Raw genomic sequence first — 25,896 nt, forward strand, 5'->3', positions numbered from 1 at the left:
GTAGCAGCTAGGCCTGAGGTGGTCAGCGTTTTGGCGCATATTCTACCTCCTTCGAGGATTGCTGGATGTTTTCCTGCTACTATCCCAGTTCTATGACTCCCGTTAAAACAAAGCTTCAGGTGATGAATGATGGATGAGGTGGTGGCAAAGGAGAAAGAGCAGGAGGAACAGGGACCATTCACATCAATATCAGGCCAGCCAACCACACATGTCTTGTAGGATATGTTTCTGTACCAAAAGGAGCGGTTCAGCTACACAGTTATAAGGCATACAGTGAATGCAATGCCTACCAAAAATTTCGAAGCACTCCAATGCCCCTTGGAAGTGACATGGAGGTCAGAGGGCCTTAACTAAACCGTTTTTTCCATTTATAGCAACTGGGTCTCCTGTACACTGTTGGCCTAAGCAGGGAATGGAAGGCTTTCCAAAAATTATTAGGCACTGCAATGCCCCTTGAAACAGACGTGGATTACAGCATATTAAAAACCTTCTACCCATTATTGGGGAGTGGGTCTCCCTTAGTGTTTGCCTATGCATTGAAAAGCAAAAGCTGACAAAAATTAGTAGGAAATGCAATGCCCGTTGCAAGAGTCGTGGAGGTTAGAGGTAATTAAAAACAACATGTCAATGCCCCTTGGAAGAGCTGTGGAGTTCAGAGTGGTTTAACAAGACGGTTTTAATGCCCCTTGGAAGAGATGTGGAGGTCACAGTAGCTTAACAAGATGGTTTTAATGCCCCTTGGAAGAGACGTGGAGTTCAGAGTGGTTTAACAAGACAGTTTTAATGCCCCTTGGAAGAGTGGTGGAGGTTACAGTGGAATAAAAAGACAATATCAATGTCCCGTGGAAGAGACGTGGAGGTCACAGTAGCTTAACAAGACGGTTTTAATGTCCCTTGGAAGAGTGGTGGAGGTCGCAGTGGAATAAAAAGACAATATCAATGCCCCTTGGAAGAGTGGTGGAGGTTACAGTGGAATAAAAAGACAATATCAACGCCCTGTGGACGAGACGTGGAGGTCACAGTAGCTTAACAAGACGCTTTTAATGCCCCTTGGAAGAGTGGTGGAGGTCGCAGTGGAATAAAAAGACAATATTAACGACCCTTGGAAGAGACGTGGAGGTCACAGTAGCTTAACAAGACGATTTTAATGCCCCTTACAAGAGCCATGCAGTACAGCGTATTAAAAACATTATTCCCATTATTGGGGAGTGGGTCTCCCATAGTGTTTGCCTATGCCTTCCAAGCAAAAGCTGCTAAAAATTAGGACAGAGGAACTTGCAATGCTGGCAACATGGACCACGGTCACCCTGGTGGTATAGTGGTCGTGGAGGCTGAGGATAAGGAGAAGAGCAAAAAACAGCCAAAATGAGGAAGCGTATACCCATGTGTGGGTGTGAAGCGATGCATGGGAATACACCTCCCGAAATAACACAGTGGATTTGACTTTATGTTACTCTGCTGTCATTTGGTGGTGATGAGAAGTCTGGCCCAATCCAGCCCTTGTTCATTTTGATAAGGGTCAGCTTGTCAGCATTGTCAGTTGACAGGCGAATGCGCTTATCAGTTATAATTCCCCCAGCGGCACTAAAAACACGCTCCGATAACACGCTAGCGGCAGGGCAGGCCAGGACCTCCAAGGCGTACAGAGCGAGTTCATTCCAAGTGTCCAGCTTGGATACCCAATAATTAAAAGGCACAGAGGAATCACGGAGGACGCTGGTACTCCCTCACCATCTTTTGAAAATTTCCACTCCTTGTGAGAGTACCCTGCGCCTCAGGGCCTGTAAGCTGGGCAGGTCTCAGAAAACTGTCCTAGAACATTGACAGTGTTCCCCTGCCTCTGCTGGATTGGAGTTGCGTCTCTCTCGCCTGTATGCCTTAGTTGGGCAGTGAACTGTGACCTCTGCCGCTACTGTTTTCAGATTGGAATTTTTTTAATAGTTCTGCAGCAAGGGCCTTCTGGTACTGCCCCATTTTTGTAGACCTCTCCAACTCAGGAATAAGAGAGTGAAAGTTCTCCTTGTAGAGGGGGTCTAAAAGTGTCATTAACCAGTAATGACTGTCACCCAACATTTTGACAATGCGAGGGTCACGGTTAAGGCAGCGTAACATAAAGTCAGCCATGGGTGCCAGACTGGTAACGGGCAAGACTTCCGTGTCCTCACCAAGATGACGAGTGTTGAGCGATCACTAAAATGCTCGGATGCTCGAAGCTCGGGCCGAGCTTACCGTGATACTCGGGTGCTCGACCCGAGCAATGAGCCCAATGTTAGTCTATGAGAGACCCGAGCATTTTTGCGGCAGCACCCCCGGCAGTCTGTAGAAAGCCTAAAAAGTGCCCAAAACGATAGTGACCGTGCTAAAAAGACATGGGGGCAGCATGGGGATCGCCCCTGGAAGCATTTCTGACCCCCAGGTCACTGCTGTCAACAACGTGGTCAGAGGTATTAAGCCACTTTTGCGGGCTCACAATAAAACGTTCAAAAACGAAACTGAAACGGTTTTCCTGTGAAATATGTTAAGGAATTTCCTTTCCAGGGTAAAAACTTGTGTATAAGGTAAAATAAATAACCAAAAATAAAAATACTCCTCCACACCTTGGGCTATGTTCACAAGTAGCATTTTTCATGCGTTTTTGCAACTGGATCTGGGGCGTGGTTGAGTGAGTCAGAGAACAGTCAGAGTCAGAGTGAGAGCAAGGGAAAGTAACAGCAAGGAGCTCTGTAGGAGCAAGGAGCTAAAGACCAGGGGCTGGAAGCTGAGCAGAGCTCGCCCTGGCAGAAGACAATAGGAACCGGACACAGGAGTCCGAAGCTGTGAGGACTTATATATCCAGCAGCAGAAACCAGCCGGCAGGGGATTTCAGGTCCTCTGGCCATAGAAGCCCGGAGGCTCAGTCACAAGCAAGGGACCAGCACAGCCGTCGTGGAGCGGAGGCTAACAGAAGGCCCCAAGTCACCAGCCATACGGGTGAGCGCTACACGGTACACTCAGGGACGTGGGCTACTTCTACCCGCTTACAGCAAGGTAGCCAGGAAGAGTGCAGACAGACGGGGAGGCCTACAACTCCACCTGCCAGGGGAACTCCTGCTTTCTCACAGACTGACCAGGCCTCTTATGCTAGCCAGTACTCCCGGGAGGGTCTACCTTATAATCATCAGTAAAGACCCTGAACTGCACTGCAAAGACTCTGAGTCGTTCCTGCTGCGCTCGTGCACCATCACCCCCATCATCCACACTCACTGCCCGGAGGCTATACTCCTCCCGAGGGGAGTTATCCCATTCTATGCTGCGCACACAACACCAGCCTCAGCGGTCTGCCTCGCAGCGGTGGTACTCCCTGACCGCAATCCACGGGTGGCGCAGTCGGACAATTAACCTCAAAACCTAAGAAAGACTGCCACTGGTTTGACCAGCCTGAGCCACGGGACCGGGTCACCGCCACGGAGACTACAGACCCCAGAGACCCGGCACCGGGTATCCCACACACGTGTACACACGGCCCAGGGTGCGCGTCACATGCAGTACAGCATATTACAAACATAAGTCCCATTATTGGGGAGTGGGTGTCCCATAGTATTTGCTTATGCTTTCCCAGCAAAAGCTGCCAAAAATTAGGACGGAGCAACTTGCAATGCCCCTTACAAGAGCCATGCAGTACAGCATATTACAAACATAAGTCCCATTATTGGGGAGTGGGTGTCCCATGGTATTTGCTTATGCTTTCCCAGCAAAAGCTGCCAAAAATTAGGACGGAGGAACTTGCAATGCTGGCACCCTGGTGGTATAGTGGTGGTGGAGGCTGAGGATAAGGAGAAGAAGATTAAACAGCCGAAACGAGGAAGCGTATACCCATGTGTGGGTGTGACGCACCCCCTGGGCCATATTCTTTAGGGTAATACCCGGAGCCGGATCAGATGGGGGTTGTAGTCTCCGAGTGGCTGTGACCCGGTCCGTGCCCAGGGTGTCAAGCTCAGAGTATGTGGCAGTCCTACAGATGTTATAAAGTTCTTTATGTCGACTACGCCACCCGTTGTATTGCGGTCACTTCGGCCGCCGCTGCAGCAGGGTCCGCTGAGGCTGATGGTGTTGGTGCAGCTTTTGATAGTATAACCCCCAACGGGTGGGGTATAGCCTCAGGGGGTCAGGTGCAGAGGATGGGGGTTGTGGTGGTGCAGCATAGATGGTAATTAAAGACAGAGTCGGGTTGTGCAGTTTAGGGTATTTACTTACTGCTGATGTTCCGGTCACTCCAGCTTCAAGTGACCACCCGAGCCGTGCTGCGTCCACCAGGTCCTGGATTCAGCCAACCCCCAAGCAAGTCCGGAGTGTGACCCTGAGCCCTCCTTCCTGTCCTGTCTTCTGGGTTCCCTGACCCTTCACGTGGTTTGCCTTCAGGGTGGATGTGGTAGGTGGCCGTGGCAGATCCTGCCCACGGCCTCCGGTCTCTGGCTAGGGTGTGCTTTAGCCCCCACCAGTTTGGGATCCGGTACCCAGTTGCCAACTCTTCACCCGGTGATGGACTTTGGGTTCTCAGAGTCCTTTTCTTTCACCCCCTCTGGGTCTCTCTTTCTCCACTCTCTCTCTGGGGCTTGGAGCTGCTCTTCTGCTCTCTTCCTCTGGCTTCTCTGCAAAAGGCTGACTGACTGACCCTGATCTTAGATGGTGCCCACCTTAAATACTCCCTCTATGTGTGAGCTCAGGTGACCAGCACCCAATGAGCTCCTATCTTTACCCAGGCTGCTCCCCCTATCTGCCCCTACACTACTGGGATGTACCACCCCCCTCCCACTCCAGCCAGGAACAGACTCGGTCGTACCTGCACATTTCTAAGTGGGAGTACCGTTGGTCTGTTCCTCGGAAATGGGATGTGTGTAGTGCATGCAGCTCTCTGGGCTCAGTTTCACACTCCATCCTTACCCGGGAGTGGAATATCACACCTCTGGGTTGAGGTGCAATACCCCTGTAGCAGCCGAATCCTCAGGGTGCTACATTCCCCCCTGGTAAATCACAGCACGTCCTCGGGCTGTAAGATATGAAACACCAAAACATACATTTTTTTTTTTTTTCATAAACATATAAAACATCATATAAAACATTATATATATATATATCAATAAAACTTTTCATATAAAACATTCTTGTAGACTTTTCCTCGCTTCTAGCTCCTCCTCCAGACACTGTGCAACGTGTGCCCGGGAAAAGTGCAACAGTTTCTCTAGAAAAATGGTTTTCCTATAAAACCGGTAGGGGGCGCTTTAGGAAGCGCAACTATATACAAGGGGATATGGCCGCTCTCAGTCCTCGGCCAGGTATTAGGGAGGAATGACCGCTCTCAGTCCTCGGTCAGTGGGATTAAGGGAAATACGGGTAACAGTTCAATTCTCTGGTCCCAACGGGGACTATAATAGCAGCAACGGTTCACTGTGCCCCGACGGGCAACTATATACAGCTTCTACTCCGCTGTACTCAACGACGACGTCCTCCTGCTCTTTCTTTGTGATTCACTTTAGCTTCAGACCCGTCCGGGTCCTCTTGCTCCTCCTCACACCGCAGTTCCTCCTCCGTCAGGCGATGCACATGGAGGGCGTAGGGTCCTTTGGCACACTTGTGCCGGGTAAAGGTGACCTCGTCCCCGATGTAAAGGTCACGACCTCTGTGTCCCTCCGGTAGGTGGGACTCAACGTCTCTCCTGGTCACGAAGACGTCGCCTGGGGTGCGGTGGTCTCGGATGAAGCCCCACCCATGCTGCATGTTAAACTTGATCACAGTCCCGGTGGTGCGGGGACTATGCGCTGCACGGGGGTCTCTCCTGGCCCGGCTCTTCTGCTCCGCGCTCCTTATCTGGGCTTGTTGTTCCCGGACCCGCCTCTCTCTCCGCTCCCTCTCAAAGACCTCGAGCTGCTGGCGGCAGCACTCTGCACGCTCCGCTGCGGCTGCCCGGGTCTCCTGAGTGAACCCCATGAGGTCTTCTCCGGTGGGGTCCCACTCAAACTGCGCTTCTGCTAGCGGGGGCGAGATCCTTTTTACGGGCTTTGGAGCCGGGATCAGGGGTTCACACATGGGCCTTGCCCTCTTTTGGAGCTCTTGTTCGTAGTACTCCCTGGGCCAGACAAAGGGCTGCCCGTCCGGCCATGTGTGTTGGGCGAACAGATCTTCTCCCAGATGCGGCACTTTAGGTTTTATGGGCGCGGTGGTGGTGGCGGCGCCCGGGTTGCCCAGGCCTTGCGGCCAGGCCTGGGGCACCTGGAAAGTGAAGGGCACCGTAAGGACGGCGGCGCCCTGGGCTACTTGGCCCTGCGACCAGGCCGGTGGCTCCGCGGAGGTAGGGGGCGCTGTTGGTATTGCGGCGCCCGGGGGTACTAGGCCTTGCGACCAGGCTGGTGGTACTTCCTGCTTGGTCACGCTCGGGGTCGAGGCGTGTGACGTCACAGGGGTCGCGGCTGCGGCTTCCGGTTGAGGCCTAGTCTGTGGCGGTGACGTTGCGGTTACGGGCACGGCAGGGGGTACTTCGGGCTCTGCGACGGGGAGCTGGGGCAGGTACTCGGTTTCCCGGTTTGGGGTAGAGACGTCCCCTTTACCTGCCTCCTTTCGTTCGGCTCCCTTCTCGGCGCCGTCTCCGGCCTTCAGTCCTCCTGCGCCATCCTCAGAGGCGGTCTGTCTCCTCGTCTCGGGTGGCGTGCTCCGCTGACGGGTTCTTGTCTGCTGGGCCATCTCTCGGCTCCACTCCGCTAACGTCTCTCGCTGCACCCGGGCCATCCTCCGTGCGAGGCCCTCCAGCGCAGTCTGTGCACACTCCCGATCTCGGGGGAGCTGTGCCAAGACCTCCACTAAGCCTAGTGGGGTCGTTGCTTCTAGCAGGCTCCTGACCAACGGGTCGGTGCTGCTCTGCTCTCCTTCTGCTGTTCCCGGCAGGCTCCTGGCCAGCGGGCCGGTGCTGCTCTGCTCTTCTCCCATCTCCGGGTAAGCTTCTCCTGGACTCAGCTCTAGGCTTCTTGTCTCCGGGTGCGCTCTCTCCAGACTGCTCCAGGCGACACCCATCTTTGCTCTCTTCTTCTCAGTCCTCCCACTTCGAGGGCGGTCCCGGGGCCACTTGGTGATTGTCAGCTCCAGGGGCAGTTCTTTCACGCTGACAGACACCTCTAGCATCACAGTCTCTGTTGGTGGGGGCGGTTTCCACTTTTGGCGCCATTTTCGGTCCTGGCCCACGATGGGAGGCGGCCTCTTGCCACCCTCTGGCACGCCCATAATGGCGTCCGCTCTTCCAAGGCGGGAAACCTTTGGAAATGGCGGGAATCGTCTCCCAGTGGCGGGAAACTCTGCAGATGGCGGGAAAAAGCTGTTAATGGCGGACAACCGGCGGGAATCGACCTGTGATGGAGTCCGATGGCGGGGACCCTCCGGAACCGGCAGGAGACTTCTTTTTGAGGTAAACTCGTTCTTTTCTTCAGGCACGCAGTACCCGGTTGTTGTGGGCACGTAATCCTGCCGACTACGCCAAAGTTGACGCACCCCCTGGGCCATATTCTTTAGGGGAATACCCGGAGCCGGATCAGATGGGGGTTGTAGTCTCCGAGTGGCTGTGACCCGGTCCGTGCCCAGGGTGTCAAGCTCAGAGTATGTGGCAGTCCTACAGATGTTATAAAGTTCTTTATGTCGACTACGCCACCCGTTGTATTGCGGTCACTACGGCCGCCGCTGCAGCAGGGTCCGCTGAGGCTGATGGTGTTGGTGCAGCTTTTGATAGTATAACCCCCAACGGGTGGGGTATAGCCTCAGGGGGTCAGGTGCAGAGGATGGGGGTTGTGGTGGTGCAGCATAGATGGTAATTAAAGACAGAGTCGGGTTGTGCAGTTTAGGGTATTTACTTACTGCTGATGTTCCGGTCACTCCAGCTTCAAGTGACCACCCGAGCCGTGCTGCGTCCACCAGGTCCTGGATTCAGCCAACCCCCAATCAAGTCCGGAGTGTGACCCTGAGCCCTCCTTCCTGTCCTGTCTTCTGGCCGTCCCCACCAGGGATCCACCTAGGTCCAGCTCCCTCGGGCCTTCTGTTGGGAGACCCTTGGCCTTGGGTTCCCTGACCCTTCACGTGGTTTGCCTTCAGGGTGGATGTGGTAGGTGGCCGTGGCAGATCCTGCCCACGGCCTCCGGTCTCTGGCTAGGGTGTGCTTTAGCCCCCACCAGTTTGGGATCCGGTACCCAGTTGCCAACTCTTCACCCGGTGATGGACTTTGGGTTCTCAGAGTCCTTTTCTTTCACCCCCTCTGGGTCTCTCTTTCTCCACTCTCTCTCTGGGGCTTGGAGCTGCTCTTCTGCTCTCTTCCTCTGGCTTCTCTGCAAAAGGCTGACTGACTGACCCTGATCTTAGATGGTGCCCACCTTAAATACTCCCTCTATGTGTGAGCTCAGGTGACCAGCACCCAATGAGCTCCGATCTTTACCCAGGCTGCTCCCCCTATCTGCCCCTACACTACTGGGATGTACCACCCCCCTCCCACTCCAGCCAGGAACAGACTCGGTCGTACCTGCACATTTCTAAGTGGGAGTACCGTTGGTCTGTTCCTCGGAAATGGGATGTGTGTAGTGCATGCAGCTCTCTGGGCTCAGTTTCACACTCCATCCTTACCCGGGAGTGGAATATCACACCTCTGGGTTGAGGTGCAATACCCCTGTAGCAGCCGAATCCTCAGGGTGCTACAGGTGTGAAGCGGTGCATGTGAATACACCTCCCGAAATAACACAGTGGATTTGACTTTATGTTACTCTGCTGTCATTTGGTGGTGATGAGAAGTCTGGCCCAATCCAGCCCTTGTTCATTTTGATAAGGGTCAGCTTGTCAGCATTGTCAGTTGACAAGCGAGTGCGCTTATCAGTTATAATTCCCCCAGCGGCACTAAAAACACGCTCCGATAACACGCTAGCGGCAGTGCAGGCCAGGACCTCCAAGGCGTACAGAGCGAGTTCATTCCAAGTGTCCAGCTTGGATACACAATAATTAAAAGGCACAGAGGAATCACGGAGGACGCTGGTACGATCGGCAAGGTGCTCCCTCACCATCTTTTGAAACTTTCCACTCCCTGTGAGAGTACCCCGCGCCTCAGGGCCTTTAAGATGGGCGGGTGTCAGAAAACTGTCCCAGAACGTTGACAGTGTTCCCCTGCCTCTGCTGGATTGGAGTTGCATCTCTCTCGCCTGTACGCCTTGGTTGGGCAACGAACTGTGACCTCTGCCGCTAGCGTGTTCAGATGGGAATTTTTTTTAAGAGTTCTGCAGCAAGGGCCTTCTGGTATTGCCCCATTTTTGTAGACCTCTCCACCTCAGGAATAAGAGAGTGAAAGTTCTCCTTGTAGCGGGGGTCTACAAGTGTCACCAACCAGTAATGACTGCCACTCAACATTTTGACAACGCGAGGGTCACGGTTAAGGCAGCGTAACATAAAGTCAGCCATGCGTGCCAGACCGGTAACGGGCAAGATTTCCGTGTCCTCACCAAGATGACGACTGACTATGCTCTCCTCCTCCTCCTCTTCCTCCTCCCCCCTGTCCTCAGGCCACCCACGCTGAACCGACGGTATGACACTTGTACAGGTACTACCGTCTACAACGCATGATAGCAGCTCCTGTTCTTCTTCCTCCTCCTCCTCCTCCTCTCCCTCATTGTCCTCCAATGCACGTTGGGATGAGATGAGGCTGGGCTGTGTGTAATCGCCCGCTACGGCTTCTTGATCCATCTCATCATACTCTGGCTGCAATGCCTCCTCTTTAATTCTCTGCAGAGAGCGTTGCAAAAGACAGACAAGTGGGATGCTGACACTAATGATGGCGTCATCGCCACTCACCATCTTGGTGGCCTCCTCAAAGTTTGTCAGGATGGTACATATGTCAGACATCCAGGTCCACTCCTGAGGTCTTATGTGTGGAGTCTGACCTGAATATCGACGGCCTTGTTGTAGCTGGTACTCCACAACTGCTCTCTTCTGCTCACAAATCCTTTGCAACATGTGGAGGGTAGAGTTCCAACGTGTAGGGACATCACACACCAGTCGGTGTGCCAGAAGCTGCAAACGCTGCTGCAACACAGCAAGGGCGGCGGAAGCTGTAGCCGACTTGCGAAAATGAGCTGACAGGCGGCGTACTTTCACAAGCAGATCTGGCAACTCGGGGTACGATTTAAGAAACCGCTGAACCACGAGGTTAAGCACATGAGCCAGGCATGGTACGTGTGTGATCTCACCTCGCCTCAGAGCCGCCACCAGGTTACGGCCATTGTCACACACGACCATGCCGGGATGTAGGTTCAGCGGTCTCCGCCACAGATCTGCCTGCTCTTTCACAGCTGTCCACAACTCACAAGCAGTGTGAGGTTTATCACCTAAGCTTATGAGTTTCAGCACAGCCTGTTGCCGCTTGGCGGAGGCAGTACTGCAATGCTTCCAGCTTGTAACTGATGTGGTGATATCTGAGATGGAGGCTGAACATGAGGAGGAGGAGGATGCGCAGGAGCTGTACACTGTGGGGGCAACTCTGACTGACATAGGGCCCGCAATCCTCGGTGTGGGGAGGATGTGTTCCGTCCCAAGGTCCGACTGGGTCCCGGCTTCCACTATGTTTACCCAGTGTGCCGTCAGAGAGATGTACCGTCCCTGGCCACAAGCACTTGTCCACGTGTCCGTTGTCAGGTGGACTCTCCCAGTAACTGCGTTGTTGAGGGTACGGCAGATGCTTTGGGACATGTGCTTGTGTAGTGCGGGGATGGCACACCGGGCAAAATAGTGTCGGCTGGGGACCGAGTACCGAGGGACGGCCACCGCCATAAGATTGTGGAAGGATTCCGTCTCCACCAGCCTAAAAGGCAGCATTTCCAATGCAAGCAGTCGTGAAATGTGCGAATTTAGGACTGTGGCCTGTGGGGTGTTAGCTGCAAATTTCCGCTTTCGTTCAAAGGTCTGGGATATGGACAATTGAACGCTGCGGTGGGACGTAGACGTTGATGCTGTTTCTTGAGAAACTGCCATAACAAGTGAAGACTGAGAGGAGGGGGCATCTTTACATGCAGTATGGACAGGGGATTGCCCTGCACACACAACAGGGGGTTCTATTGCACGCACAACAGTGGAAGTAGCAGTGGTGACACCCGCTGACACTGGTCGTGGACCCTGGGTTTCGCCCCACAAAGTCGGGTGCTTTGCTGCCATGTGCCTGATCATGCTGGTGGTGGTCAGGCTGGTAGTTTTGTCACCCCTGCTGATGCTGGCATGGCAGGTGGAACATATGGCCTTTTTGGGGTTATCAGCAGAGTCTTTAAAAAAATTCCAGACTCTGGAAGACCTACCGCTTGTACTGGCAACGTCCCTCGTGTTGGTGTTACGGGGAACGGTCGCCTGCCTTCTGTCTGCGGCCACCACACTGCTTCTTCCTGCCTGTTGGGGTACTCTGCCTCCCTCCCCCTGTGTGCTGCTGGCCTCACTCTGCATGTCCTCCTTCCACGTTGGGTCAGTTACTAGATCATCCACCACCTCCTCCTCTTCCACTTGCGCACCACGATCCTCCTCCTCACTTCCTGGCAATTGTGTCTCGTCATCGTCCACCTCTTGTGACAGATTGCCAACGTCGACTTCCTGTGGCCGTGGCTGTTCAAATATTTGGGCATCGCAACATGGGATCTCCTCTTCCACCACTTCAAGCGTATCAGGCGAGGGGCCCAAATATGGAAATGGACCAGTGAACAGCTCTTCAGAGTGTCCAAGTGTGGGATCAGTTGCTGTCTGACGACACTCGGCATGGTGGGAGGAAGGAGCATCAGGGTGAGGAGGAGTATGCGGTCGAGACTCACGGCTACTAAGAGTTGACCGTGTGGAAGACAGACCGGAGGTGGTGGTGCCCAGGTAACTGGAAGTATTGTCTGCTATCCAATTAATAACCTGTTCACACTGATCAGTTCTCAATACTGGTGTTGTTCTGTGCTTCCCTAGTATTTCGGTCAAGAAGTGGGAGCGAGAAGACGTGGCTGTTGGTTGTGGCACATTTTCACCTTGGCCACGGCCCCGTCCTCTGCACGAGCCATCACCAGAACGTCCACTTCCACGTCCCTTGCCATGCGCCTTGCCCATTGTAAATGAAGTAAAATAGCTTACACTTGCACTATCAATGGAAAAAGGGTAATAAAGAGTAGATTAGAACCGTGGAAGAGGAAAACCACAGTTATTGTTTACTGGGGTATACCACACTTTTTTAAATAGAGATATTTGCGGCTGAACAGTGAGCGACACACTGAAACTGTTTTTTTTAGATACAAATGGCCCAAAAGTGGATAATACCGAGGTTTGTACCGTGGAAATGCAAAACCACACTTGTATTTCTCGGGCCTACACCAGACTATTTTCAACAGATATATTTGTGTCTGAAAAATCAGGGAGACACTATTTTTTTTTTTCACAGCAAAAAATGCAAAAAGCAGGATAATAGAGATTTTTTACCGTGGAACAGCAAAAGCACACTTCTGTCTCTCTGGCCTACACCAGACTATTTTCAACAGATATATTTGTGTCTGAAAAATCAGGGAGACACTATTATTATTTTTATACAGCAAAAAATGCCAAAAACAGGATAATAGAGATGTTTTACCGTGGAACATCAAAACCACAGTAATAATTTACTGGTGTATACCAGGCTTTTTAAAATATATATATATTTGCGGCTGAACAGTGAGCGACACACTCAAACTGTTTTTTTTAGATACAAATGGCCCATAGAACTGCAAAACCACACTTCTAGTTCTCTGGCCTACACCAGACTATTTTCAACAGATATATTTGTGTCTGAAAAATCAGAGGCACAGTTTTTTTTTTTGGGGGGGGGGGGGACACCAAAAGGTTAATAAGATGGGTATTTGTACATTGTGAAGGAGGAAAAAAAAAGAGGATTTAGATAAAAAAAAAGGATTTTTCCTGGCCCCCGGGACCTGGAGCTAAGTCCAGCAATTTCAGCAACAGGAGCAGCACACAGGACTGTAATGCAGTGTTTGCTGGTATAACCACTGCGTCTCCTATACAGCCTGCCTGCCTGCCTGCCTGATATACCTGGGATGGATATTAGTCCTGAGAAGGACTGTTTGTTTGATCTGGCAGCCTTTACAGACCCTACACTAACTATTTTGCAGGATATATCTCTCCCTAAATCAGCAGCGCTGTCCCTACACTGTCTGATCCGGAGCGACTGTGTCCAAGATGGCGGCGCCCGGTTTTAAATACTCGAGGTGACGCTGCGCGGCCAGCCAATCACTGTAATTCCCACAAACAACATGGCTGCCGCATTACAGTGACTGGCTGGCAATCCCTGCATGTTCATTGGCTCTGTAAAGAGCGCCAAACATGCAGGGCGGAGACCCGAGCTCCCGCCCGAGCAACCCGGAAATGCTCGGTGCTCGCCGAACATCCCGAGTAGCGTGATGCTCGGGCGAGTACCGAGCAGTGTCGAGCATGTTCGCTCAACACTAGTTGTAACGGATGATTACTGGACATGTGAACATAGCCTTATATTGGTGTCAGTCAAATGGCTGAGACCATCCACAATTACCAAACTGGGGGGACTTCTGTCTCTCATTCACCCCTGGCCACAGGACTGGTGCGCCCACTGCATTCAGGTCTTTGGCATTGGTGAAGGTAGTTGAGTTCAGCTCTTGGCATCTCGGTGTCTTCAATGCCATAGTCTTTGCATTGAACAGAAAGGTGCTCCTCTGCGCCACGGTGTCACCACCAGGGGAGAACATGGGACACACATCCCCCATTCTGACTATCGGTGAGGCCCACAGTTATTACCTATCCACTGGAGCTGAGCATCAATTTCATTTTTTTCACCCCTCTAGGTCTGTTATTAGGGGGCTGTCTTGTAGTGGAAAGCCCCTTTAACATGGCATATTTTGGAATGTTCTTTTATAATCAGCACGTAGTGTAAGTTTATAGAGGAAAATGAGTCTGGAGACGACGCAATACTTACATTTCATTTGCTTTTCCAGACATGAGTCTTGAGCAGCGATTATGCGTCCAGCAGCTCCTGATCTGCGCCCTGCCCCCCTGTAATGCCGACACGCTGCTGCGGATCCTACAGCTTCTAAACAAGGTTTCTCTTTATGAAAAAGACACAGATGAGCATTCAGGAGAGCAGGTGAGAGCATTGTAAGCTGGACATGCATTAAACAACACAATGGCTATCCTTTCATGTAAGGCCATCGAAAGACCCCGACGTTTGTAGCGGTACTAATTGCTTTTACAAATGATTGACAGCTGAAGCACAGCAGCACACTGGCTACAGTAACGCTTGCAATGTGATGCATTGGTCGGATTATAGTAGTAGCATCATGTAGCACTGACACTGCTGGACAAGCGCAGATCCATCAAGTCAGAGCCCTGCTACCAGGTACGCGACGGAGACAGTGGTACTAAACCAACAACTATTTATTCAATTAACACAATCATAGGGGGCCTTCATTACAATATCAGGGTGCAGCGCAGACGGTGAAAATGGAACAAGGAGACTCCAGTAATTCAGATGAGCAGCATAGTGACACAATGTTACTTACACTCTATTGTTCTATTATCACCATTAAATAACTGATATCCTCAGTGATGTCTCAGTCCTAATACCCCAATGTAAAGGGCGTCACTGTCACTACTGGGCCCATCACCGCCGTCACTCTCTAGACAACACAAGATGTCACACAGGCCCTAACAGGGGGGATTGATGATACTACCTGCCAGGCCGCAAGTCCCGGACTGGTGGGTTACTCTGCACACTTGTTACACTGGCCGCCTTGGTTCCCTGAAGCACGTCCCCGGTCCCCACTTTGTACTGTACGTCTATACTGGAAGTGACGGCTCACACAAACGTCCCTCCGCTGTGGCCTAGTCATCTCTCTCTTGACCCTGGTTTGCTCACTCAGCTCAGCTCTCCCAGCTCTAGTCTCTCTTGGGGCTTCACTTGGGTCTGGTCTCTTTCCAATCTTTATTCAGGTCTAGTGTCTCTCTCGGGTCTTTACCTGGTTCTGGTCTCTTAGTTTATTTACTCGGATCTGGTCTCTCATAATGGCGGCTATAAGCGAGCTCTCTGTGCCACACATGCGTCCGACTAGAGGTTTAGATGCATACTCCTCCCCTTCACTGCCCTCCTGAGCCTTTTATAATTACTAACTGCACCACAGCTGTCACCTGACCTGGTGTCTCTTCTAGTGTCTTCCCCGAGGGAACATACACTTCACCCTTGAGTTCTTGTTAATGCAATTTTTTCTACTTTCACTTTCTCTATCGTCTTTGACCAGTAGATGGTGGTGTTCCTTTGCAGCCACTCTGTTAGGTATTAACTGTGGTCATATTCTCACTTGTCTATCTCCTTACAGCCCCATAGAAAAGAACCAATGTGTATTCACCTTCCCTAGAAGCGCCATTCTAGCTATGTTGGTGACGAGCCCCCTGAGCCATGGGGTACTCGGTAGCCGGGCTGGTCGGTGCTGGGGGATGTCACGGTGGCAGTGACCCAGTCCGTGACCCAGGGCGGTCAATCAAAGGGAAAGTAAAAGGGGAATAAAGTTTTTTATATAGATAATGTTTGTGACGCCACCTGTGGTATGCGGCTATATGAGGCCGCCGCTGCGGTTCCTCTGGAGCTGATGGTGACGCAGCAGAGTTGGATCAGCTCTCCACAGGCAGAGCTAAGCTCCAGGGCAGTATATGATAAATTGTATGAGGTAAATGTTGTTGGTGAGGTGTAATGCAGGGCAGGTGATGGCGCAGCAATAATTCCAGGACACAGTGGGGTACAGTCTTCAAGGTTTACTCACAGTTGTTCAAGACTCCAGGTTACCAAGGCCAGTATGTAACCTCCCACGTCGTCCTGTGTTCACCAGGGAAGGGATTCAGCAACTCTCAAGTCTCCCAGGAGTACTTAAACGGGACCCCGTTCTATGTTCCTTTCTCGGTCGTCTTCCCTGCGCTGGCTCTCTCCCTCCTGCCCTGCGCCTCACAATCAGTGTCCCAAGCCAGTAGCCTAGGGTCTTGTCGGGCGACTTGCAATCCCCTGGCCCTACGCGGTCACGTTTTCGGCGATGTAATTGTGGTGGTTGGCTGCAGCACCTTGCAAGTACAGCAGCCTCCAGTTATCTAGCTGAGCCTGGTTGTTCTCCACTAGTTTAGGGGCCGGTCCCCTCTGCGGCCTGATCCCTCCACGTCCGTGTAGATTCGGGCGCACGGGTGGCTTCCTGCACTCACCGTGCCCCTGGGATCCCCTCTGTCTCTGGAGCCTTCCCTCTGCTCCCGTCCTCTCTCACTCTCTCTCCTGGGCCTCTCAGACTAGGCCCGCTCTACTCTGTCTCTCCACTCAACTTCTGCTCCAAGCACTGGAGCCAGGAGCCTGGGCCCTCCTACACTGCTCTCCTGAGCAGGACTGGCTGTTTCTAGATGGTTCCCTTTCTTCTTATACTCCTCCTGTCTGTTTTTCCCTTGCTGCTTCCTCCACCCACACCCACTACATGGTTCCACCCTCCAGCTAGGGACCAGGGACTGTGCTCTCCCTTAGGAGCAATCTCGCCCTTCCCTACTGAAGTTGAGTGTGTTGGATGTGGGTGTGTGGGTCCCGGCTAGTACTCCCTCCTTACCTGAGAGAGGGGTATTACACTTCTGGGTGAGATGCAGTACCTCTGTGGCAACTGAAACCTCAGGGGTGCCACATTGGCGCTGCTGCTACTAGTGGGTGACGTGACATTGTTGTGTCTAGTGACTGCTGTAGCCAATTAGCGGCTGATCAGCTACAGCTCCTCATCCATATTTCATAAATGTGGATATCCTCTCTGAGGACATAGTAAAGGCTGTAGTCAGTCAGCGAGCAACCCCTTTAAACAAAAAAATTGAATCCAGTAGAAAACTAAGTAGAGCGCTTGGATATTTCCATCAGTCCCACAGGCAGTGAATAAAGCGGAGGTTGAGCATTCACACTTTGCTCTATTCAAGACTGAGCTCTGCAAACCCCATTCTTGGAATTGTTGGGGGTCCCAGTGGTCAGACCCTCAGAGATCAGTAAGGTACTCCCTATCCTATGGATAGAGTATAACTATCGATGCTGGGACTGTTCCTTTAATAAACTGAGTGTAGCGTCCCCTCACCTCTCCGCTCCGTGCCCGGCGTCCTCCTCCCGCTCTGCTGGCAGCGCGCGCTGCTTCCCGGCCACTGTGCTTAGGGCGCGCGCGCTCCCCCTCTCTTAAAGGGGCCGCGCGCGCCGTCCTAAGGAGTCCCCGGCCAATGGCCGGAGGACCTCACCATATATAAGGCACCTCCTCCAAAATGGAGGTGCCCGAGCAATGTTGTTGCACTGTTCACTACTCTGCTTCAGCCCTCAGGTCCCGTTACCAGTCACCTGCCAGATTTCTGCCTGTTACCTGCCAGTCACGTGCCAGATTCCTGCCTGTTACCTGCCAGTCACCTGCCAGATTCCTGCCTGTTACCTGCCAGTCACCTGCCAGATTCCTGCTTGGTACCTGCCTGATATCCGCTTACCTGCTTGCAAGCCTGCGGTCCGACGGTCTGCCTTCCGACACCTGTCAGTCTGTCTATGGACCAGCCTGCCCGCTCACCTGGGAGCGCTCATCTGCTACCTGCCTGCTAGCCTACCTGGAGGCTCCGCCGTCACTTGCCGTGACCACCTGCCAGTCCAGAGACTCTTGCCCGCTCACCTGGGAGCGCTCACCTGCTACCTGCCTGCTAGCCGACCTGGAGGCTCCGCCGTCACTTGCCGTTACCACCTGCCAGTCCAGAGACTCTTGCCCGCTCACCTGGGAGCGCTCACCTGCTACCTACCTGTTAGCCTACCTGGAGGCTCTGCCGTCACTTGCTGTGACCACCTGCCCGTCCAGAGACTCTTGCCCGCTCACCTGGGAGCGTCCACCTGCTACCTGTCTGCTAGTCTACCCAGAGACTGTCCCTGTCACTTGCTGTGACTACCTGCCCTTCTACCCAGAGACTGTCCCTGTCACTTGCTGTGACTACCTGCCCTTCTACCCAGAGACTGTCCCTGTCACTTGCCGTGACTACCTGCCCTTCTACCCAGAGACTGTCCTTGTCACTTGCCGTGACTACCTGCCCGTCTTCCCTGGGAGCCACCCGCTTCCTTACAAGGACCGCCCCCTTGTATAGTTGCTCAGAGGTTCCGCCTCCCAGACCCGTTACACTGAGGCACAAAGAGGGCATTATTAATATATATATTTTATATATACACTGCTCAAAACATTGTGAATACTTAAATCACACACTGGATGTCGATGAATGAAAGATAAAAGTTGAGAATCTTTAGGGATTTAAACTGTGAAATTCTTTGAGAACAAAATTACTTATTGACAATCAATCAAAACCCAAATGATCAATTAATTGAGGGATAGATTCCAAATCGCCCCTAAAATCAAAGTAAAAAAATTTAAATCACAGGTGGATCCAATTGGGAATGAATTTGATCACGAATTGTGTGTATGGCCCCCATGTCAGGCTGGGACAATGTCAGGGCTCGCTCCTGATGAGACGGTGGAGGGTGTCCTGGTGGTCGCAGACCTGATTCAGGGCCTCAGGGAGCTCCTGGACAGTCTGTGGCACAACTCGGGGTCATCAGATACACTGATACAAAAGGTTCTCATACGGGTTCAGGTCTGAAGACCTGTGTACGGCCATGCCACCCTCATGGGGTCTGTTTCTGACAGTTTAGGTAGCCTGGGGGTCTTTTTGCAGGACTCTGGCAGTGTTCCTCCTCACATTAAGGAGCAGGTACCAGTTCTGCTCCCGGGTGATATCCTTCTACGGCCCAATCTCGCTCATTGTGTGATGACGAGTGTCCTATATGTTTCTTGTTCTTGAGACTGTCCTGGGAAACACAGCAACCCTCCTGTGACAGCAAACCACACATGGATGTCATTTACAAATCTACTTGGACCATAAGATTTATGACATTTTGATCTAATAAATTCTTTAATCCTTTCACGGCATCAGCCATACATGTATGGGGAAAGTGCATGGAGCGGGCTCTTGGCGGGGGGGTCTCACCCTGTACCCGGCAGGTGATGGCTGTGTGTTACAGCCAGGACCTGCCTCTAACAATCACGTGGAGCTCATGATTATTAACCTGTTATATGCCGCTGTCAATCCTCGACAGCGGCATTTAACACACGCAGGCAGGGGGTGCATCATTCCTTGTTCCCATGTGGCGCTCTCATGATGTGATTGCGGGTCTACGATGGATTGCTACGAAAGCCGAATGGTCAATTGAAGACCTCTGTCCTGTCATTATGGAGCTCTTCTGAAACTCTGCCTGTGGCCGAGCTTCAAAGGAGACCCTGATATTTACTATATGCAGCAATACTGTGGCATCGCACTATATAGCACAAGCAAAAACAGGAAAAAAAGTGTTAAAAAATATGAAAAAAAACCCATAAGTTCAAATCACCCCCTTTTTCCCCGATTAAAAATAAAGATATTAAAAAAATAAAAAAAATACACATTTGGTATCACCGAATTCAGAAAAGTCTGATCTATCGAAATATAAAAATTGACCCAATCAGTAAACACCATAAACAAAAAATGCTGTAACAAGCGATCAAAATATCATATCTATCCCAAAATGGTATCAATAAAAACATTGTCTCGTTGTGCAAAAAATAAGCTATCACACATTTCCATCAGCTGAAAAATAAAAATGTTCTGGGTCTCGGAAAATGGCGGCACAGCCACAATGTTACGCACACGCCCGGACTGACTGGCGTGAGCGTGGTTAGCGATCCCACTGGACCATGAACCGAGGAGTGCCTGGAGGGGCGTGACTAAGTATCAACTCGGTCTGACCAAGGTCGCACGGCTGCTCAGTCGACTCTGTGAACCAGGGAGGAACCGAGCAGAGGGACCAGGTGCTACTCCAGGTCAGACCCCGGTCACAGCTGTTGACCCACACCGGGGAATGCAGGAACAGGCAGGTTACGCTGGCATACTGACAGGTGGGTACTGGCAGGCAAGGCTGGTATGCAGACAGGTGGGTACTGGCAGGCACGGCTGGTATGCAGACAGATGGGTACTGGCAGGTAGGAACGCAGGCAGGATAGGGACCAGTACAGACTGGGATACAGGAACAGAGCCGCAGGTGCGGCAGACAAGCAGAGCAGAGCAAAACCCGGAGGTGCGGTAGACAAGCAGAGCAGAGCAAAACCCGCAAGTGCCATAGACGAGCAGAGCAGAGCAAAACCTGCAGGTGCAGTAGACGAGCAGAGCAGAGCAAAATCCGCAGGTGCGGTAGACGAGCAGAGCAGATCAAAACCCGCAGGTGCGGTAGACAAGCAGAGCAGAGCAAAACCCGCAGGTGCGGTAGACAAGCAGAGCAGAGCAAAACCCGCAGGTGCGGTAGACAAGCAGAGCAGAGCAAAACCGCAGGTGCGGTAGACAAGCAGAGCAGATACACACAAGGTACTTACAATGAAGTAGCGAGTGGACACTAAACTCACAAACAGAAGTATAGAGACAACGAGTTGGAGTTAGGTGCAGGTTCAGACACTGCAGGAAAAGGGAAGATACGAACATAGAGACAAACAAGTAACGGGCTAGGACACTGTTCAGACAGGAACTAAACCAAGAACAAGATACAGGAACGAGCCTGGGAACTCAGCCCCCAGGGTGGCGGAAACAGACTAGAAGTCACAGATACAGGTAACGGGCCTGGGTATACAGCCCCCAGGGTGGCGGAACAGACTAGAAGTCACAGATACAGGTAACAGGCCTGGGTACACAGCCCCCAGGGTGGCGGAAACAGACAAGATACAGGACAGGACCTGGCAACTCAGTTGCACAGAACACACTGAAGGAAAGTGTTGCTCAGGCCCCTCCTACTGGGTGGAGGGGGTTTAAGTATCCAGTGACTCACAGCAATAGGCTGGGGAGGCATTAGGACTGCGCACACTGTAAGTTTAAGAATCAGGCAGTAACAGTGCCGCCGCCGTAAGCAATCAGACAAGAGACATGCACACAGCAGGTACTGGAGCAAAGTGTGCAGCATGGACTGATAGGTAAGATGGCGGACTTGCATGGTGGGTGGTGGTAAGCCATGCCAGCACGCCGCCAGGGATGTTACACACAAAAACATGTTTTTACAAGCTTATTTTTTTTCACCACTAAAATAATAAAAATTGTGCATCAGTTGCTTTTACAGGCTCTTTGTTTCCTGCACACTCAACTTTCACGTGGTCTGTCGTAAAAAATGAGCTGAGAAGAGCTCAGAAAAAGACAGATGAGAGTTACAAACTCCCGTTAGACCGTCATAGTCAGCTTACAGATGGAGTCTCGGTTAACGCATTATGCAGCTACCTATAGACAGAGGGACACAGCGGCTGTAGAAGGAAAACAATGCAAAATTTTTAATGAAGCGCAATTGCAAAAATAACTTTAGCCCCAATTACATGCATTTGAGTAAAATAAAAAAGTCCCCAAAAGTGAACAACCCCCTAATGCAAGGAATATTTAGTAATATTATTTTATCCATCAGATTCCATTTTTCCGATCCAGAACTCCAAATTTCTTGCATGCACATACTGTGGGTAAGATATAATCTTGGCCACCACTAGAGGGAGCTTAGTACAGTTAGCTCCTGAGCTCGCTCTAGTGGCTGCCTGCATGTTATCATGAAGTCGGGGATGTGAAATTATTTCAAAATCAGAAAAATCTGATAATAAATGAATCCTCACAGAACAATAACTTATTTCATTAAATTCCGTGCTCTGTATTTTAACATTCTGATGTTTTGTTGCTGGACCTTGGATTTGCCTTTCGACTACCCATTTGTATAACCCCTTTTGCTTTTGACGTATTCTGTCTTTAGTTATGAGACCCCGGACTTCTCCTGTGACTATCTATTTATCTTATCCCTTCGTATTTGACGTTCCTTTCTGGCTTTTGTCCTTGGACGTTTTGACCACTCTGCCTCGCGACTAGTCCATCAGTAGTGAGTAATCACACCTATATTGTTATTCTGTGTATATATGTCTCATTTTAGTGCATTGTGTATTGATTTTCACAGATCCCCGGAAATAAAATGTCTGTTGCTAACCTTGCAACTATATTTGGCCCAAACTTACTCCAGAACGAAAAAGGTTTGGAGTCTGAAAGGCAAAGCTTCCAGGACAGCGCGGCTCAGATCAAAGTGACAGAGACGCTGATACGGTATTATCAAGAATTATACACGGTGGGTGTCTCTCAGTACTAGAAGCAACACATTGTGTTCAGGTTGTTTTAATGGCTTTATGCTCCACTCCACCATTTTTTTATTTTACCGCTGGAGTGGTATCACTAATGCATGTTGCCTGTCGGTCAGTCGGAAGTTGTGTTCACAAGATAGCGGATCTGGACCCACGATGGGAAGAGCAGAAGACGGCGGCTGGTAAGTATGGGAGGTAAATTCTCTATGGACAGTGAATTTACATTTGTGATACAACTTTTGCGGTGAAATAAAAAAAAAAACCACTGGAGTGGTGCTTTAATCAAGGACATGACTATAGTAGCAGCCAGAGCTTAAAGAGGTTGTGCTACAAAAAGTCACAGTGTAGCCCAGGTCTTAAATGGGTTGTTCCCTTTCAAACATAATTCATCCCTCGCTTGATTTTTTTTTTTTTATAAATAAAAACAAAAAAGTGTTGTACTCACTGTAATGCCGCGCTCAGAGCTGCTGAGCTCACTGATTCACACTGACGAGCAAAATGGGAACAATGCTTTCAGCTTTTGACTTTCAGGCTCCATCTCTCACCATTCACTACTGCTCCAAACGTGAGACTGCCATCATTTTATAGACCATCATCTTGGATATCTCATAGATAAATTTTTGTAGCACTATGGATTGATTCTACCTGTAGCTGCGATTGGTGGACGGCAGCTGCCACTTAATTAAAATCAATCAGTTGTGCTACAAAAAGTTGCAGTGTAGACAGGGTCTAATACTAACTTTTTTTCATTAGTTTAGGGCAATAGTTCTGTTATTCCCTTAATGTCAGAGTCGCATTTTTCAAATCCGGGACGTGTCACCTTACATGGCGATAACTTTAAAAGGCTTTCACTTATCCGAGTGATTCTGAGATTTTTTTTTAAGGAACCAATTTAATTAACCACCCCATTTTCCAAAAATGCACCCTTTAAACTATTTATTGGAGTATTTAGGATGTTTCTTGATAATTTTAGATGCTTCACAGGAAATATAAACAGTATAGACATAAAATGGAGGTATTTCATTTTATGGAACGATAAATATTCAAATTTAATCCAGTTATTTTTCTAGAAATCAGGAAAATACAACTCAATATCTATTACACTGATTCTGAAAATGTTAGAATTTATCTAAAGATGAGACAATTGATTTGCAGGATCCAGGTCAGTACTCCATGGCTGCTGAGCAAGATCCCTTTGACCCACCTCCTGCCTGCCGGCATCTCCGGCTCCTCTTTGGATTAGCCAGTATGGCATGCTGTCATTGTTGCGGTGTGACATGCGCACGCACAACGGATCTCCAGAACGGCTAATCAAAGATGACGCGAAGATGCCGGCAGGTCATCCGGTGACCATTGAATACTGACCTGGCCACTAGACCAGGGTCCGGCAAATGTTTCGCTCATCTCTAGGGTGACATATGGGATAACGCAAACACAGGCCTTTGAAATAAAGGTGGTTTGGGGGTCTCCTTTTTATTATTTCTATTTCAGTTTGCAGGGCTCATGAGGTGTCGAAACACAGTAAAATCACCAAAAAAGAACATTTTGTGGACTGAGATGTAGGCTGTTGTTAGGCCTACTTTGCCCTGGCAACCCTTGTCACCCATCATTGTGTCACGGGTGTGATGCCCGGGTGGAGGAGAGATGATGGGATGATGCACCTCTCCTTCCCCTCTCGCTAGCCCACCCTGAGAGTTGGGGTACTCGGAGCCGGGCCACTGTGCTAGGGTGGATGTAGTCGCGGCCTGGGCCTGGTCCGCGCCCAGGGTTGTCACACGAAAATAAGGGCTAGGAGGGACGGTTGACGGGTGACAGTGATTCGAGTGGTTCTGTGACTACGCCACCTATGGTGTCTGGTGATGGCCACCAGCGCTGCAGCAGTCCTCTGAGGCGGGATGTAGTGGCAGCAGACGATGGTATAACTCCCCACAGGCGGAGCTGGGCCTCAGGGCAGTGAAAGCGGATGGAGGGAGTAGTAGTCGAGTGGACTCTGGTGCTGTGTGGTGCGGTGCAGAAATAAAAGAACCGGAGGCCATAGGGGCAGTCTTCCAAGTCTTTACTCACGGTAGAGAGTGCAGCGGCAAGGCTTCTCCCTGCTCCTCACGGCGCTCTGCGGCCACCAGGACCGGGGGCAACCTCCGGGGCAATTCAGGTGCTTACTCAGGACCCCGCACCAGAGTGTTCCTAGACTTTTAGCTAAGTCCTCTCCTGTCTGTGTGTGTAGATAGGCCGGGTCTCCCTCTGGACTATGCACAGATTTAGGGTACGGCGGCAATTCCGTTCCGTCCGTCACCCGGTGGGATCCACTAAGCCTCCGGGCTTCTCTGACAGAGACGTGAAGTAACAAAGTCAGATATCGGGGGCCGGTACCCCTCTTGCAGCAGGAGTCCCTCTGACTAGGCCAGAATGGAGAGTACAGGTGGCGTATGCCGCTCCGTCCGTATTCCCTGGGATCCTTTTGCCTGTGGAGCTCTTCTACTTTGCTCCCCTCCAGGCCTTCTTAAGTAAGGACCTTGACTGGGTAGAGGCGACTGTTAACTCTTGCCCGCTCCTCGTCTCAAGGCCAGAGAACGAGGACCGTGTCCCCATCAACTGCAGGTTCACACAGAAAGCCACGTTCAGTGATGAAGATCACAATCAAAGACCTTGAACTAAAGATGGCTGCCTATTATATATCAATTTAGTACGTGTAACTTTAAGTGTGTCCTCCACCCTCACCCACTACTAGGTTCCCCCTATCTTTGGTTCCCCCATCTTATCCCAGCTGGGGCAGCACCCTAGTGCATATTAGCCCCCCTACAGGTGGGAGAAGTGTAGTGTTGGATGCAGAGGTGTGGTCCTGACAGAAGCACCATCCTTACCTCGAAGGGAGATACCACATCTCATTAAAAGGGATGCAGTACCTCTATGGTGACCAAACCCTCAGGGGCGCCACACGGGGAGGAGGTGTTGGAGGCACAGAAGGAATAACCCTGACCCTGTTAACAAACTAGGTGCTGCTATCGCTATTGATCGTGACATCTAGAGGGTTAATTATTCAGGATCGGTGCTAGCACAGACCCCGCCATTGCAGGTTGGCTGGAGTCATTTACTGAGATACGTTTTGGTATCACTCGTGTAATTAGATAAGTTAGTGGCTTAGATGTCTGTGAGCCTGTAAGAATTGCACAATACGAAATACTCTGCATGTAATACCCTTATACAGGTGCATCTCACTAAATTAGAATATCATCAAAAAGTTAATTTATTTCAGTTCTTGAATACAAAAAGTGAAACTCCTATATTATATAGAGTCATTACACACAGAGGGATCTATTATATAGAGTCATTACACACGGAGTGATCTATTATATAGAGTCATTACACACAGAGGGATCTATTATATAGAGTCATTACACATGGAGGGATCTATTATATAGAGTCATTACACACGGAGGGATCTATTATATAGAGTCATTACACACAGAGGGATCTATTATATAGAGTCATTACACACGGAGTGATCTATTATATAGAGTCATTACACACAGAGGGATCTATTATATAGAGTCATTACACACGGAGGGATCTATTATATAGAGTCATTACACACGGAGGGATCTATTATATAGAGTCATTACACACAGAGGGATCTATT

At 50.7% G+C, this 25,896-nt stretch overlaps 1 protein-coding gene across 1 annotated transcript in view; it reads left to right on the top strand.

Moving 5' to 3' along the window:
* LOC141153067 (rho GTPase-activating protein 6-like) overlaps positions 1-25,896 on the top strand; it is a 203,251-nt gene that overhangs the window by 155,791 nt on the left and 21,564 nt on the right. Inside the window, exons 8-9 of the mRNA XM_073637742.1 lie at positions 14,016-14,164; positions 22,082-22,246. Of these exons, the coding sequence (XP_073493843.1) occupies positions 14,016-14,164; positions 22,082-22,246 (314 nt within the window). The remainder of the gene's footprint in view (positions 1-14,015; positions 14,165-22,081; positions 22,247-25,896) is intronic.

Source organism: Phyllobates terribilis, unplaced genomic scaffold, assembly GCF_046119375.1.
Source record: "Phyllobates terribilis strain yellow unplaced genomic scaffold, ASM4611937v1 Scaffold_7__3_contigs__length_470593459, whole genome shotgun sequence".
In the NCBI taxonomy this organism is placed as follows: Eukaryota; Metazoa; Chordata; class Amphibia; order Anura; family Dendrobatidae; genus Phyllobates; species Phyllobates terribilis.